This window comes from Carettochelys insculpta, chromosome 10 (assembly GCF_033958435.1).
Source record: "Carettochelys insculpta isolate YL-2023 chromosome 10, ASM3395843v1, whole genome shotgun sequence".
In the NCBI taxonomy this organism is placed as follows: domain Eukaryota; kingdom Metazoa; phylum Chordata; order Testudines; family Carettochelyidae; genus Carettochelys; species Carettochelys insculpta.
This window is the reverse complement of record NC_134146.1, coordinates 5220811-5236975: the sequence shown is the minus strand read 5'-3', so window position 1 is coordinate 5236975 and position 16165 is coordinate 5220811. Positions and strand designations below refer to the sequence as shown.

At 45.2% G+C, this 16165-nt stretch overlaps 1 protein-coding gene across 7 annotated transcripts in view; it reads right to left on the bottom strand.

Annotated features, from left to right (window-relative positions):
* Window positions 1-16165, bottom strand: part of PPP2R3A (protein phosphatase 2 regulatory subunit B''alpha) — a 103073-nt gene that overhangs the window by 58585 nt on the left and 28323 nt on the right. For 5 of the 7 annotated variants that reach the window (XM_075004782.1, XM_075004786.1, XM_075004781.1 and 2 more), the window contains exon 2: window positions 3575-6152. In XM_075004782.1, the coding sequence (XP_074860883.1) occupies window positions 3575-5590 (2016 nt within the window). In that variant the 5' untranslated portion in view covers window positions 5591-6152. Of the gene's footprint in view, window positions 1-3574; window positions 6153-7362; window positions 7532-16165 lie in introns of all 7 variants that reach the window. The other 2 variants (XM_075004785.1, XM_075004784.1) reach the window with 1 other exon arrangement.

Sequence of the window (16165 nt, the reverse complement as noted above, 5' to 3'; positions counted from 1 at the left end):
TACTCTGAGACCCAGTTCTGGTGACTGCTGCCATCCTGGTCTGGAGCAGCAAATACAGAGAAAGTCCTACTTTGTGGCTGTAGCTTGGGGTTGGAGGATATTCAAATGTTCTGGGGTGACGACACATGCATACGCTAGTCACAGTAGAAGCTGTGCTCAGTTAGAACGAACTCCTCAGAGATATAATGACTAAAATCAAATGAGTCTCTACTGAGTATGTGTCAAAACTTTTTTAACATTGCAAAATTATGTGTTTGTCCCTAATCCCCATTTTCAGAAACAGATGACCTGTTTGAGCTGAAATTTCCCAGAAACATTCAGTCTAAGGCAGACATCCCACATGGAACATTTCAGCCAAAACCGTTAACGGTTGGCAAAGTCATAAGCAATTGAAAACAGGGTTTTACAATGGGAAAAGTTGGGCAAATTTAATATGAAGAGTGGTACCAGCCCTGCCCGTAAGTATAATGTGCGCTTGTTATATACAGAGTGTAAGACTGATGAAGCCCTTAGCTGTTCATTTCCTCGGTTTTAAATATTTTGGTTTTGAAAATCATTAGTAACTGTATGGCTTTCACTTGGTATTTTTAACTGTTTTCTTAAACAAATGACCAGCTCTTCCGCTGCCATAAACTGGTATGGTATTCAATGCAGCTACCCTAATTCACACTAGCTGAAGGTCTGATACAAAAAGATTCGGAGTTTTTGGAATTTGTCAGGAGGTGATGGGTTTTGTTCATTGTTTACATCTTTCAGTTTTGCATTTGTGTAGGTAAATGAAGGCACCCTTTTAAAATCATATGTAACTGGAGTGGATTGGTCTCTGGGGTATTCAATTAAAGGAGAGAACAGTGCTAAACAAATTGATAAGGGCTCCCTGGGAGTCCCAGCTTTGTCCAACGGATATGTAAAAAGATATATATGTTCCCAAGATACTATTGCTAAACTGGTCACCTCCATATGGGCACACTCTGTTTTAACTCAGTTTATGGGTAAAAAGCAGTCAGCTCCATAGCCAAAACCTTAGGGAGTTCCCAGCCAATTCAATAAATTTTGCAGTGCCAGTTACTCCATGTGAAAGACATGGTTCTTAGCTTCCTAGTTAATGCCTAATACTTTTTCATCTGAAGATCTCAAAGCACTCTAGAGAAGGAAGTAAACATGGTTATCCCCATTTTACAGATGACTCGGTATAAAAGCTTCCCTGAAACAGTCTCCTTTGTCTTCAGATGAAACCTGGCAACTGTCAGCTAAACAAAATTTTCCAAACCAAAGTCCTGGGGTGAATGGCTAAACTAGAACTTTATTATGGAAACTGGTTGGAATATTTACTGCCTTTTGCCAGTTAGTTAAAATACCACCATGTTATTACAGGCAACTGCAAAGTAAGTCACAAAACTGTGTTGCTTAGCACTCTCTTCATGATGTCCGAAGACAGCATCCATGTTTTAGCATGGTGCTTTCAGTTTGTTTCTGTCAGACCAGGTCCTGACTTCCCTTTTTTTTCCTGGGTGACATCAAAAATCTTTGGATAATAGAAAGGTGATGTCCCTGAAGAATGACACTAACTCCTCAGCTCTCCCAGGCTCAGATGAGGAAGGTACACACACACCCTGCCTGGGAACTGAGAGAGCAGTGGGGGCTTGGGTCTCATCTCTGGCAACAGCTTTGTTCTAGCTTTCCAAAGACTGTTATAGTCACCTGGAAAAAGGGAAGTCCAGGACACACATTCCTCAGCCTGCAAAAAGAAAACAAACAAAAAGCCACAGAAAATTTTCCATTCAATTAAAAAAAAAAAAGTCGGTGCTGTCTTTCTACATCAGGAAGGAGCAATAAATACACAGCAGGGTGTTGTTTGAAATTCACAGTTAAAGGGCAATTAGCCTCTGTCCGCTGGCCTTGCTTTGTAAGTAAGTCATGGTCAGAGAAGGACAAGACCAAAATTTATTTCTGAGAGCTTGAGCCTGGACTGATTCTCCTCTCTCTTGCAGGAAGGAGTTCCCCCCACTCCCCTGCTAGTGATGCTAGAGGAGGTTCTACTTGCAGCCTGCTATTAGCAGAGTTTCCTGAGGAAATGTGGGGAGGAAAAAAACAGATGGAGGGTGTGAAGTCTAAAAAAGACTTCTGCTCTCAGGGCCAGAGCCAGAAGAGCTCCCCTCCCTACAGCACCCCAGCAGGTAACTAGCTATGTGCTCAAAAAAAGCACAAAGCCTTGGACATCAAGCTGGGTCCAGAGCTCTTCTAAAAAAAAAAAATCGGTCCATACGCTCCAATGGGCATTACTGGACACTGAGCACTGCTAAAACCTGACCTTTACTTCGGGTATGTCTTCACTTCCAGGGTTTAGTTTTGCGTGCCTAGTAGAGACACACAAAATCCAACTATCAGGGGCTGACCCCTGTACTCCTCAATCTTGTTAGGAGTTAGGGGAGGTCAACAGGAGAGCTCCTCCTGCTGACCTCCCCCAGTTAGGATGGCCAGGTAAGTTGATTGTAGATAAGTCAATTCTAGCTATGCAACTGCTGTAGCTGGAAATATGTCCCTACAATTGACTTTAAGGTCTTGTGTAGACATGGCCTTAGATGCCCAAATGGGACCTAAGCTCTGGATAATCTGGCGCTGCCTGTGTACCCTCAGCAGTTGGAAACCTGGCCCTGAACTCTTTTGAAAATTCAACCCCTACTGCTAAATAAAAGGCCACAAAGCTTGTTCAGGCAACTGAGGCTCCTCCTTCCCACCCAATAGGTCTCCACTGTCTGTGGCCCCTCCTTTTTATCAAAACCAGTCCTGTTCCTCTGCTGCAACAGGGAGAGGGTATTGGGTGGCATCCGTGAAAGCAACTGTTTGAATACATCTTCAGCAACAGCTGTGTGACAGCTACCATTCCCTGGGCCACTTCCCCATGGCTTGTTTCTCCCAGATCCTCCACCACACCTCCTCTCTGCTCAGCTCCTTGCACTCATGGAGCTACCAAAAGAGGCGCTGTTTTTAACCAATCTCAACTGGTTCTTAACTGGCCCCAGGTGTTCTGGTTAGCCTGACTCACTTGCTTCTGGAAATTGGTTCCAGGTGCTTTAATTGGGTTGACTGCCCCTCATGGATTCTGGCAGGTTCCTGCTAGTTCTAGACTAGCCGCTGCTAGTTTGCCCTGGTGATAGTGACCTATTGAATCTGGGGCTAATATATTTCCCTTTCTCTACTCTCCAGTAGCCCTCTGACCTGACTCTGTCACAGTGCTCATCAGTAATTTCTTTAGCAAGGAAACTTCCTTTCCCTTCTGGGCATAAAAGGGCCCACTTGCAAGACACTGCAAGCAGAACCAATCCCAGAACCACCTTCAAGGAGAAAGACTCTTTCAGCAATGAGGAAGAGATGATCTCAGATTAAAACTCGGATACTATTTTTTTTTTTTTTGTAAAACAAAAGCCACCTTTCAATCCGTGTCCGCCTAGTATTCGGTAATTCAAGTATGTCCTCTCACAGTAACACCTACATTTGTTCAACATTTACGTGTTTTTCACAGTTTTCAATCTCCAGTTCATTCATTATCCACTCATAGGCTTTGATGTCTTACCTTGATCACCTCTGGGGCCTGCTGAATCAATGTGGGGACACTGTCTTTGGTTGTAGAACCCATGCAACTTCTCTGTCCAGTTGAGAAGGATGGAGAAGGAGTGGTCAAGGTTTCCTGGAGAATTTGCATCATTTCCTTTTCTTTGGATAAACTTCCTTTGCCCATGTGGCTTTCCACCAGTTCCTGGGCAAAACCCTCAATACTTTCCAGGATACGCAGTAGAAGGGCTTTGTCGTCTTCCTCCATTTTGTGGCCATTGGTTTCCAAAGTCTTTGATAAAGAGGAAGTAGAGTTCTTGTCGGGGAATAAACATATTTTGTGTTTGTTATCAAGCGCTAATGGTAGGACCTTGCCACCCTGTTGACCAAAACCCTTCTGACTTGCGGGATCATTCTCCTTAGTGATGGGCTCCTTCAGCGTGTTCTCCATTTTCTGTGAAAAGTGCTCTAAGTCCAACAACAGCTTCTCTATCTCATCCTGGTTGTTCTTCTGTGATTCTCTTTCTTTTCCTGAAGAAGTGTTATCCCTGATATCACTCGTAAGAGCATCTGAGACTGGATCTACAAAAGGGATTTTCTCAGAGGTCTGGACAAGAGCTTCAGCATTCACACTGGCAGATCCCTCTTGAAAGACTGCAGCAAGATTGGGGTTTCCAGTTTTCTTCAGGCTACTCTCTAAACTCTCCCAGCTACCTTTGCTTTCTGACCTCTTTTGCTTCCCTAGTCCTACCCCCCCATCTGACTCCTCTTCAATGTATAGTGTTTCTGTGGAGGACACACCATTGGAAGGGCTTACAGTTAGTAACTGAGGTACAATACAAGCATTTTTCACAGTTCTTGAGTTGTTCTGCTGGGTGCCACTGTGCAAGGATTCTGAGGTAAAGCCCCCGGTGTTAGTCTGGCTAGGTTTTGGGGTGTGACTGGTGCCGATCTCATGCTGGCCACCTTGCAAGTCTACAGTAGGAGAGGATCCTGTTGTGGTGGGTGGCAACTGCACAATGTCCTCATATCTAGGAGGTTGATCATTGCCAAATAATGGGGAAAAGGGAGCTGACTGCAACCCATGCAAACCAGTAACAAGTTCTGCCAGGTCACTGAGTTCCAAGTGACTGGGCTGCTTTAGATCAATGGGAAGCTTTCTCAGGTAGGAAGAAAACCTTGCCATCAAATTCCTATAGATCATCTCAGAGCTGGCTGTGGAGTCGTTATCATTTGCCCCACTGGCATCACCTGAGGATTTCTTTTTGATGCAGTGTTTGATGATGTCTGTACATTTTTTTAGGTCCTCAGAGCACTTGAGCAGAATGTCCAAACACACTTTAATGTCTCCACCAGAAGAGCTGTCCAGCTTGTGCTTTTCCAAAATCTGGGTGATGAAGCTCTCTTCGGAGAAGGCCTGGGGGGAGAGGGAAGTGGCCGTATTCACATTTCCCTCTGGGGAACTGCAGCTCGCTTGCCATTTCTCCCCAGCCGAGGAAGTGTGCAGCAAGCCAAAGGGAGGGCAGTTCTCATCATTGCCGAAGTGTCCATAAATCAAATCAAAATCCAGTGATCGTCTGTTGAATGATTCTGACCTCACTTTCCTTCCCTTTCGGTAGGTCACGTGGCTGGAAGAGTTTCTGAGCCTTTCAAAGGAGAACTCCTTTATTTTCCCACTGGCAAGATTTATAGCTTCCCCGGTGATATCTTTTAGACTGCAGGAGGCTTGAACGGACAGTCCCTTTTTGAGCCTGGGATTGCTCGGGAGACTGTGCTGATAGTCTTCATGCCCAGGCAAAGTTAGCCCACTCTCAGGAGCTGGAAGTCTCTGGTCTAGATCTGCACCTCTGACACTGCACACAGGGAGTTGAAGTAGCTCTGCACAGATACTATGGTGGGCCACTACGCACGCAATGCCTTGCTTGAACACCTGGCAGGTCCCAGAGCAGTAGTGCACGGCGTGCTGAAAGTGACAGTCTATCACGACACTGCTGTAACAGTTCACAGTAGTGACCACAAGCCTATAGGTTGCTGCCATAGCATGAATTGTCTCTGGGTAGTGAGGCTCTGAAACACAACACCAACTCCAGAATGTTCAACCGCCTCTTCAAACCCAGGCTGGGTTCAGTGGAAACATTCCCATGTCAGTCCCACCCAGTTGATCAAGAAAGTATTTTTGAACTCCAGGGAAAAGCTCTGGGCTGTAAATTCCACAATCCTGGCGAGGTCCGGGGTGGTATCTGCAATCAAGCTGCAACTGCCACAGCAGCACACACAAAAGTTTGATTTAGGCTGATCTGATTACACAATATAGCTTAAAATTGTACTCCAGGCAGAGATGCCTCTGCTGACTGCAAAACCAGCTTCCCTTGCTTCCCTTCTCATAGTCCAGGGTGGTTCAGTAAGAGACATTGTAGAACACAGATCAGCTCCAAGATTGAAGAAATGACAAAGCTATTTCTTCCTCCCTCTTCAGGCCTGGGATGTTAGGGAGGGAGGCCACGTACAGGAAAAGACAGACATGAATCGGCTATAATGCAACAAAGAGGAATCCACAGCAAACTTGAATAATCTGTTTCTGCCACGGGTATGAGAGACACCTGCAATAAAAAATTGAAAATGTAACCTTACTCATGCAGTACCCAACGTAAAAGACAATGTCTAATTCCCAGCACATAACCTTCTATCGAGCAATGGCACCATGAGAATGAGTGGGCCAAACATACAATAATGCTGTTGAAGTTTCGGCGTGTGTTTAAAATAAGGCTGCCCATGCATTTCCATGCTAAAGGCTCTTTCTCCATTCCTTGTAACATTCCAAACTTTATTTCTTTAGGGCTGCTGAGGGAGGTTTTGGCGTTTTTTTTTTTGTTGTTGTTGTTTTTTCCTCCCTTTTTTTACTTTTTCTCCTTAAATTCAGCAAAAGTGTTTTAACCATTTCTGGGAACGGAGATAGGAGGTAATTAGAGAGGAAGACCAACACTATATGTTGCCAGAACGCACACAGTGATTACCTAATTAAAGGACATAGTGAAGATCAACAGTGAGCTGAAATAACATGGCTGCCTGACGCCTGAGCTCTGAGGAAAAGCAATTTGCCTCCACTGACCCCCTAAACATAATAAACTCTCGTCCCACCTTAGAAACAGAGGAAGGATTCTTCAAAAATATCTGAAAAAGATCCCTTATTAAGAAGGGAGTTTGTGATTCATCAGCTGGAGAGCCCCCCTCAGGCTCTAAATGAACCCACAACAGCCGAATTATGCCAAAATTCCATGGCCGGGGAAAAGCAAATGGGCACCAAAGCGGACACTGAAGAGCTGACTTCTGAGTTTAAGGTCACAACAGCTGGTCTGAGAACTCAGCCTCTAGCAGTGAAAAGGGAAGTTGCTTACTAGCTTGGAAGAGCGTATCTCTGTACTAGAGACTGACCTCAGAGACACAGGTGAGAGTGTTACAGAGCTGCAGAACCACCTGCCACTGACCGACGAGACAGAGAGAGAGAGAGATGAAGCTTACATAGAATGTTAGGCTTACTGGACTGTGATTGTCAGGATTCCCTCTGATGCCTTTTAAAGGAATAAGCTGCATTCCAGACAGCTGGTACAGCGGCTGATCTAAGCGATAGGTTACATACCACAGTTAGTAGTCCTGCAATTCTATATTTGAGCTCCCGCAGAACTCTGCGGTGAATCCCATCCAATTATGGTGACTTGTTACTGTTTAGTGTACCAGTTTACTCCAAAACTTTCTCTACAACCACTCAAGCTGCAAACAGGCAGGCGGCTGAGAAAGAGTTATGGGCCTTACCAGCAACTCTCCAAGGCTGTTACACGCTATTTCTCACCACACCCTCTTTCCCAAGTTATCTGCAGCCCCAGCTCCATTTAAATCCTTCAGATTTGACACGTAGGGCTTGCATATGGGAAACCCTCACATCATCCACAGTGAAAGACAATGCAAAGAATTCGCTGAGTTTCTGAAAGGGTGGATAAAAATGGGATTAAAAAATAAATGAAACAGATGTTTTTTCATTTAAATAGGATTTTTTATTTTTTTAATCATCAATAAAATCTGAAATTTCTCATTTACAAGTCAGATAAACAGTTATAAGACATGTATAAAGCACAGGTTCAAAAAAGTATATCAACAATTAACTTATATTAGGGTGAAACAGAGCATGTTGAAGCAGGGCCGTAAGAAGGGTGAGGCTGAGGGGGGCACAGGATGCCACTGGGGGCGCCCGAGGAGTTCCTGGCACCTGAGGCGAGTTCCTTACTTGCCTCACCCTTGTTATGCTGCCTCAGGCTGCTGCCAGTCATGGGGCGGCGCGGCAGGTCTCAGCAGGGAGAGCAGAGAGTGGCTGGGCCGGGGGCAAGCAATGGACATGGTGCAGCCCGAGCCACATGCCCATGCTGGGCAGCCACATGCCACCCTGCTGTGAGCTGGCCCCGCCCCCAGGCGCCACGCGCTGGAGAGATGCATATGTGAGCTGCCCCTCCTACCGCTCCGCGCACGCACCCCACCACGTGGTGGACAAGTATGTGGCAGCAGCAGCAGCACCAGTCGCCGCCATTCCCCTGGTGCGGCTCCTATGGCCCGGTGCTGCCTGGGTGGCTGCAGCCTGGCACAGTGCCTTCATCCCTGGCTCCATCAGTGGCGGCACCGGTGAGTCACTGGTAAATACAGCTGTGGGGGTGAGCTGGGGGTCCTGGGCTCTGCAGGGGGAAGGGAGGGGACTGGGATTAGAGCAGGGGCCTGAGGGTGCACAGCACCATTCACACTCCCCGTTCCTGCCCCTGCACACAGTGACACCTCCACACACCTTGCCCCTGAACACAGCGCCACCAGGCACACAGCACCATGTACACACCCTGATCCTGTACATACACACTTCTAAACGCCCCTCCCCTCTACACAGCACCACACACTCCTCCCCCTGTGCACAGCATCACACTCATCTCTGCCCCTGCGTACAGGGCCACTGCCACCAGCACACCATACGCACAGCATAAGTAGTGCTTACACACACATGAACTGCCCCCCCACAGCACCACTACACACACCTGTCCTGACACACAGAACACCCTGCCCCCACCCATCACCCCACTTCCACAATCCCTGCCCCTGCCCACTGCCGCACACACTGTACCCACACACACAGGGCCACCAGCACTTATATGCACCTGCCTCTTTGTACAGCACCACCACAATTTACACCCTGCCTGTACACACTTCACTATCTCCACACACCCTCTCCTGGCACACAATACCACCAGCATCTACACACACACACTGCCCACAGGCACAGCACCATCCCTCTCTCTCTCACACACACGTGCGCGCACACACACACACACACACACTGCTTACACACAGCACTACCAGCACCTCCACACACACCATCGCCCCTACACACCACACCACCTCCCACATTACTACCTTGGCTCTGCACCCAGGGCCATCAGCACACGCTCCCTCTCCCCCCGCGTCCTGCTCTGCCCCATCATAGCCCGTCACAAGTGCCCCTAGGAGTGCCAGCCCTGCTGACGTGGGAGACAAGGGAGCATAATGGGACCACCACCCACAGTCTCCCCACTCCACCAGTGAGCCCAGGGGCAACCACACAGAGCCCTCCCCCCGCTAGTGTAAGCAGTGTGGTGGTGTTATTGTTATTACTGTTGCTGTTGCTTCCCTTTTCCTACAAAATAACTGCTATGAATATACGAGGATGAGCAATTTTATATTTTTGCCTCAGGTGCAAAATTAGCTAGTTTCAGCTCTGTGTTGAAGCCATATGCCAATTCCAAACTACTGTACTCTAAAGTCTGATTTGTCTTGTATGCCCCAAAGTTCACTGCACAGACAAATTACTTGCTCACAAACGCAGATACAAAAATACTAAGTGTCACAGCTACTACAGGCTGAATTTCTTTATTCTGGCACTCTCTTGTCAAGTTCAATGAACTTCCACTAAATAATTTTTGGAGCAGTCTAATTGCAGACTGCCCAAATGTGGCGAAACATGCAGTAGGAGAGCTCCTTCCCTTTGCTACAACATACCATTGTGAAACTGGATTTTTGCACTACATTGTAATGAAAACAAAATACAGGAATAGACTTGATGCTGCTCCTTGATATGGGGATCCAACTCGCCAGCGTCATTCCTAATATTAAGCAGATTTGTAATCAAAAGATGCAAAAATCCCTCTTCCCTTTAAAACAAACTGTCAAATGTGACATTTTTATATTCCAGTAGTTTTCTGTAAAAATAACAAATTTATAAAAACACAAAATTTAAAATTATTTTTCCATACCTAATTTGTTTTGCATTTCTGTTTCATAAAAATGTTTTTTAAGCTTTAAGGAAGGACAGCCCTTTTTTGAACAATAATGTCCTTTCTATTTTTGTACAAAAGAACAATACCAACCACCCTTCTTTCGGCTGTTATACTGATATTTGTATTTGGGTTTGCACTTAATTTTTCATTTTTGTACTTAAATACAGGGGTCCTAACATACTGCTACCAGAAGAACATTAGTTGTTCATGAGGATGATTTTCTCTTGTAATTTTCTGTTATTTGTAAAATAAAAGACATCTAAAAATCCTAACTCTTTTAAATCAATCTTTGAGCACTACATGCAGCAATTTTTCAGTATGAAACCCTTCTTTACCACCCACCCAGCACCTGTCCCGGACCAGCATGTATGCATTCTGTCAACATATTTCAACCCCAAAAGTGTTCCATGGCTAAATTAGTTTGAGAAACATGGTGCTAGACAATATTGACCTCCCATGGTCTGGCAAATTCTCTCGCTCGGCACTGGTCAGGTCCTGAGGGTGCTGGATGAGAGAGATTCAACCTGTATTACTGAAAAACTGATGATTTTCTCATTTTGTCTCCCTGGAATTTTAGTTTGTATTGATTTCATTAGTGCTTTTATGTAGCCTGTTGCAAAACTACACAAAAAGCTCGATGACTTGATGAACCCCCAGAAGACCTTCCACATACCCGTAGTTCAGAACCACAGATACATGGCAGTGAAATGGCCATTAAATACTGAAAGTAGATATTCTATGAAAAAGAAAATCAGTGCGATAAAATGCTGGCTCAAAACTGTAAAGAAATTCAAAAGGAACATGTTATTCCACTAAGTAAAAACAATCAGCAAAGTAGAGTTATACACTTTTGCTGCTTAGTATAAAAACCACTGTGCCTCAAGTTTCAGAGGCATAGTCATGATAGTCTGTTTCAGCAAAAACAAGAAGTCCTTTGGCACCTTAAAAACTAAAAAAATTATTTGAGCATATGATTTCATGGGCGGGAACCCACGTCGTCAGATTCCTGTTTGTGAGAAGGTGTGAATACCAAAGAGGGAATAAATAAACACAAATCAGACAACAAGAATAGTAACATTCAAAAACTAGTAAGGGATCCCTTTGACCTCCCTAGACACTCACCAACAGACTTGAAAGTTGCTGTACTTTTTTTTTTTTGGGGGGGCGGGGGGAAACACATCTTCAAGAACAGACTTGAGAGTAAAACTTCAGAGCCAGAATTCATATGGGACTTGATACTATCAGACTGGCTCTGAATAGGAACTGGGAGCGGTTAGCTCATGACCAAAATTAATTCTCCTCCTTTTAGTTTTCATACCTTCTTCTCATCAACTTTTGGGAATGGGCCACATCAGCCTGATTGAACTGACCTGGTTAGCACTGTTCCTCTGCCTAGTAATGTCATACACCATCTTCACATGTGTATATTTCCGCCAAAGTGAAGTTTCCACTTCATGCATCTGACAAAGTGGGTTCCAGCCCATGAAAGAGTATGTCCAAATAAATATGGTCATCCTTAAGGTGTCACAGGACTCCTCATTGTTTTCATTATATCTTAGCTACTTGAAGCTTGGAAATTATTCAGTAACATCTGGAAGCAGCAGGTTTGTCAAAGATAAGCAAACCAGAATGTGAAACTTTAGATCAGGGATTCCCAACCTCTGGGTCGGGGGCCAAACATGGGTTGTGATTAGATTTGTTCAGGGTTGCTGGCAGCTTGGAGCTGCATATGGCTCTTACAGAAGCCATTCGCAGCTCCTTACCACTGCCACATTCAGCATCTCTCTCTAGCAATAGAGAAGCAATTACACATTACAAAGACAGCTTCTCCACCTTTGATATTCATATCCACCCCAGGCAAGCCACTTAATAGACTCTTGCAGTAAGCAATTTTCACCCCCCACCCTTCCCCCGTTTTGCCCCCCTTCTGTTCTATGTAGCTGATGTCAATTTTCATTTTTTATTTGTATCTCCCCCAGCCCATGTGACTCACCCATCCCCCACAGCCTCTGAGTGTGACCCTGCCAGCCCAAGTGTGACTCCCCAGACTGAGTGTGACCTGCAGCTCCCCCAGCCCGATTGTGATTCCTCCCAGCCCCTGAGTGTGACTCACCCAGCCCCTCCATCCTCTAAGTGTAACCCTCCCAGCCCCCATAGCTCAAGTGTGACTCCCCCAGGCTCTGAGTGTAACCCCCCAAGTCCCCAGGTCGAATGTGACTTCCCCCAGTCCCACAACTTCCCCAGTCCCTGAGTGTGGCTCCCCCACCCTCCCAAACCTCAGCCCTTGAGTGTGACCCCCCAGCTCCTGAGTGACTTCTCCCAGCCCAAGTATGACCTCCCCCAGCCCCCAACTATCCCAGCTACTGAGTGCTGCCCCCACACCCCAGCCCTTGACTGTGACCCCCCAGCCCCTGAGTGTGACCCCCCCAACCTCCCAGCCCCAGAGTGTGACATCCCAGCCCCTGAGTGTGGCTCCCCAGCCCCCAACACCAGCCCCTGAGTGTGACCTCTCAGACCAAGCGTGATTCCCCCCAGCCCCAACTCTTGAGTGTGACTCCCCTCCAATCCCCTCCAGCCTCTGAGTGTGGGGTTTAAGCTGGCAAAGCTGGGGTCAGCAGTTTGGGGTTGAGGGTCTTTCCCCCATGACAACTCAGATCAACTATAATAATAAAATAATAATTAACTATAATAAACATAGTGTTATTACTTTATTATTAATGTATTCTCCCTTTTTCTATGAAATAACTACTATGAATATACGAACATGCAGGGATGCGATTTTATATTCCTGCCTCAGGTGCAAAATTAGCTAGTTACAGCACTGCTCCCCCTGGCACCCTCAGTTTTTGAATTGTCTTGGGTCACCAAGTCTTCCTGAATTGTCAAAACGGGTCCCCTGCCTGGAAAAGGTTGGGAACTGCTGCTCTAGCTAAAGAAATAACAGAAGAAGCCATCCCAGAGGCAACCGCAAATGTGAAGAGTAGCCAAACTCCAGGCTTTCCAGCTAACTTTTACGAAGGATTGAAGGAGGTATTTGTGCACCCCCTAGAGGAGCACCTTCCAGACCACTCTGTTATAGGAAGAACTTCCACAACCTCTGAAAGAAGTTACTGTGGTTGTTCTCTCACACTGGAAAAGACCTTGCCATATGCAGCTTGGATTCACAACGCAAGATTTTAATAAACATACTAGGATGGATTGCAGTCCATATTAGGGATGTTAAAGGTTAACCAGTACTGACTAGAGCAACTCCCCACTTGCCATGAGCTTCAGCCTGGAGGGAGCACCCCTGGACCAGGGATGCTTTAGTGTGGCTGAAGTTTCCCAGCCCGTGGCATACCCAGAGCTGCCATGGATGGGGACTGCTCCGGCCTTTCTGGAGTGCCCTTGCCCTGCAGCATGACCAATGATGCTGCAGGTGGGGGCTTCGCCATCTTGACCAGAGCAGCCCCAGTCCGTACCGTGCTGTGGGGGTGTTCCAGATCGATCAGAGCAGCCCCCATCCACACCAGTGGTCCTACTCCAGTCCAGCTGGCCGGAGCGGCCTCCCCAGCTTCCCACACCTCGCCCCAACTAAACAGGATTTTACATCCCTAGTCCATATTCCCAGTTTATATAAACCCAGATCAAACTGCATTCATTACAGCTAGACAACTGTCTGACAGCATTGGGAGACCACTTGAAATAATCCATAATTCCATATGAAAAAAAGACCATTTTCTTTTGTCATCACTTGATGCAGCGAAAGCTGTTAATAGACCACAGTAGAAATTTATCTTTCATGTCCAGTCCCATACAGATACTCGCTCCCAGTTCTTTAAATGGATGACTGTTCTCTCTACCGTTCCAAAAGCAGCTGTGATGTTTAATGGAGTGACATCTCCCTTATTTGAATTACACAGAGGGTTAGGCTGGGACGCCCACTAGCTTCTTTACTTTGTGCACTGGCCTTTGACCTTTTTGCACACAGGATGGGGAACAATGAATTTAAAACAGGAATAAGGCTTGTAGAAATACATCAGAAAATAGCTTTATATACAGATGATACAATATTATTTTTACCTAAATTGAGTATTTCCCTAAAATTAGTGTATGGAAGTACCGATGGCTTTGGGGAAACATCTGGATTTAAAGTAAATTATGCCAAATCCAAAATGCTAGCTATACATTTAGCAGCCTGTGGGAAGTCATTCCTTCAGAACACATTTGGGTACATTTGTGCAACAAATTCTACAGCAGGCCTGGGAATCCAAATCTCAAGCCACCTAGAAAAAAAACTCTGACTTAAATGCCATGCCATTATTTCAGCAAATGTAAAAAGAGCTAGCAGGCTACAGGAAGCAGGCAATTTCTCCATAGGGAACAATAGCCAGAGTCAAAATTAACATTTTGTTCAGGATATCTTTCTTGTTTCGTAAATCTTCCCATAATTTATCCCAGATAAAACCCTCGCAGGAACAGAAGGAGGTACATGGAATTAGCGAAGACCAAACATGAGTGCACATGCTTTGTCAAATTTCAGAGAGGTAGCCATGCCAGTCTGTTTCCGAAAAAAACAAGGAGTTCTGGGGCACCTGAAAAGTTAATACATTTATTAGAGCATAAGCTTTCATGGGTCGCAGCTCACTTTGTCAGATGCGTGAAGCAAAAGCTTCAGTTAGCTGGGATTTATATATACTTACTTTGTTAAGCCCCACTACGCAGGGTGGAGTAGCTGCCACCATAGCTTAATATTTTAAAAATTACACTTTCCAGAAATGTATGTGTATTCTTTAGTGATGATCACACTCTGGCTCTGAAACAGTACTAAAAATAAAATCAGTCATTTCCCTCACCAATGACAGCTTTTGTAAACAATCCTTCCTCAACTCAAATAATGAGCCATCGAGTTTTAAAGCGCAGGAAAGCCATGGAACACACATGGGTGGCCAGCTACTCAGCAAAGAAACTTTTCCTGGCTCATGTAGAGACCAAAGCTAACGTTAACTGGCCTGCTCTGGCTGGTACGTGGTACTTTCACATCAGGGTTTGTTGCACAACTATCTGGAAAAGAAGTGGTGTCTGGTTAATAACAAAACAAATAAATTACTACATTTACATCCATCTGTACAGGCAACTTTCCTTTAAAAAGGCCATATTTTACATTCGAAAAAGAACCTAGATAGACAAGTTACCACAACACAAGATGTGATCTGGACCAGAATCAGCCATTTTAATCTGTAGTACAATAAAAGAAAGCTTCTTCACACTACAGCTTCAGTGGCACCTTATGCCAGCCAGTCAGGTTAATATATATATATATACATATATATATATATATATATATATATATATATATAGATTGAATGGTAATAAATGTTGAAGAAACTGTGGTGAAAAAAGAAATTTTACGCATATATGACAAACACATCCCATCATTAAAGAATACCAGAATGCAATCAGTAGCCAATTATCACAAAATATTGAAGTAATTATTTCCAAATGATCCTTTGATAATAGTCCTAGCTCTTCCTCGTGGACAAGGTCACTCAATAGGAAATGTCACATTCATCTCTTGTCTGCTAGTTAGTAGATGAAAGGCTACCCTTAATCTTGCAAAAGAAAAACTGTCCAACTCTAGAGGCATGGTTCATAAACATGAAAAGTGGTTGTTATTGAAAAATGAAAGCTCCAATCACATGCCCAGCCAAACAGATAGCAGACAAGGAGACTTTTAGAGATCATTACCATTTATTCCACACTCAAAGTACACTCATCTGCCCTCTCACAAAACCACCAAATCCAGCCTATCAATCAAATTATTTTATAGGCGTGCTCAGTTTGTGAAATATGTGCAAGCAGAAAATGCACTCCCCATTTAATGAAATTATTAGACACAACAAAAGTGTTTAAGGGCAGTTTGACAAGCGGTTGTCTGAGATGATCTATGCATATTCGCTCCCAGTCAGCACAGGGACTAGATGACCTCTCAAATCCTTCCAGCCCTATGCTTCTATGAATGCATGGTTGGGACACAGTCCCTATTTATTCTGAGGACGAGGTAAAACATTGCAAAGACTACCCACTTGAAATCTGCATCCACAAACCACCCGCCTTTTAACGTCAGTGTTTGTAACATGTGGGGACCTGTCTGCTGAACATTCCATCCTGCATCTACCAACAGCCAGGCATAGCTGGGCAGGGCTACAAAGGAGCCAGCCGCAGCTCCCTGCTTGGGATGCCAATTCTATACCCATCCAGGGCTGCTATAATCTATGCCAGTTGGCTGTGGC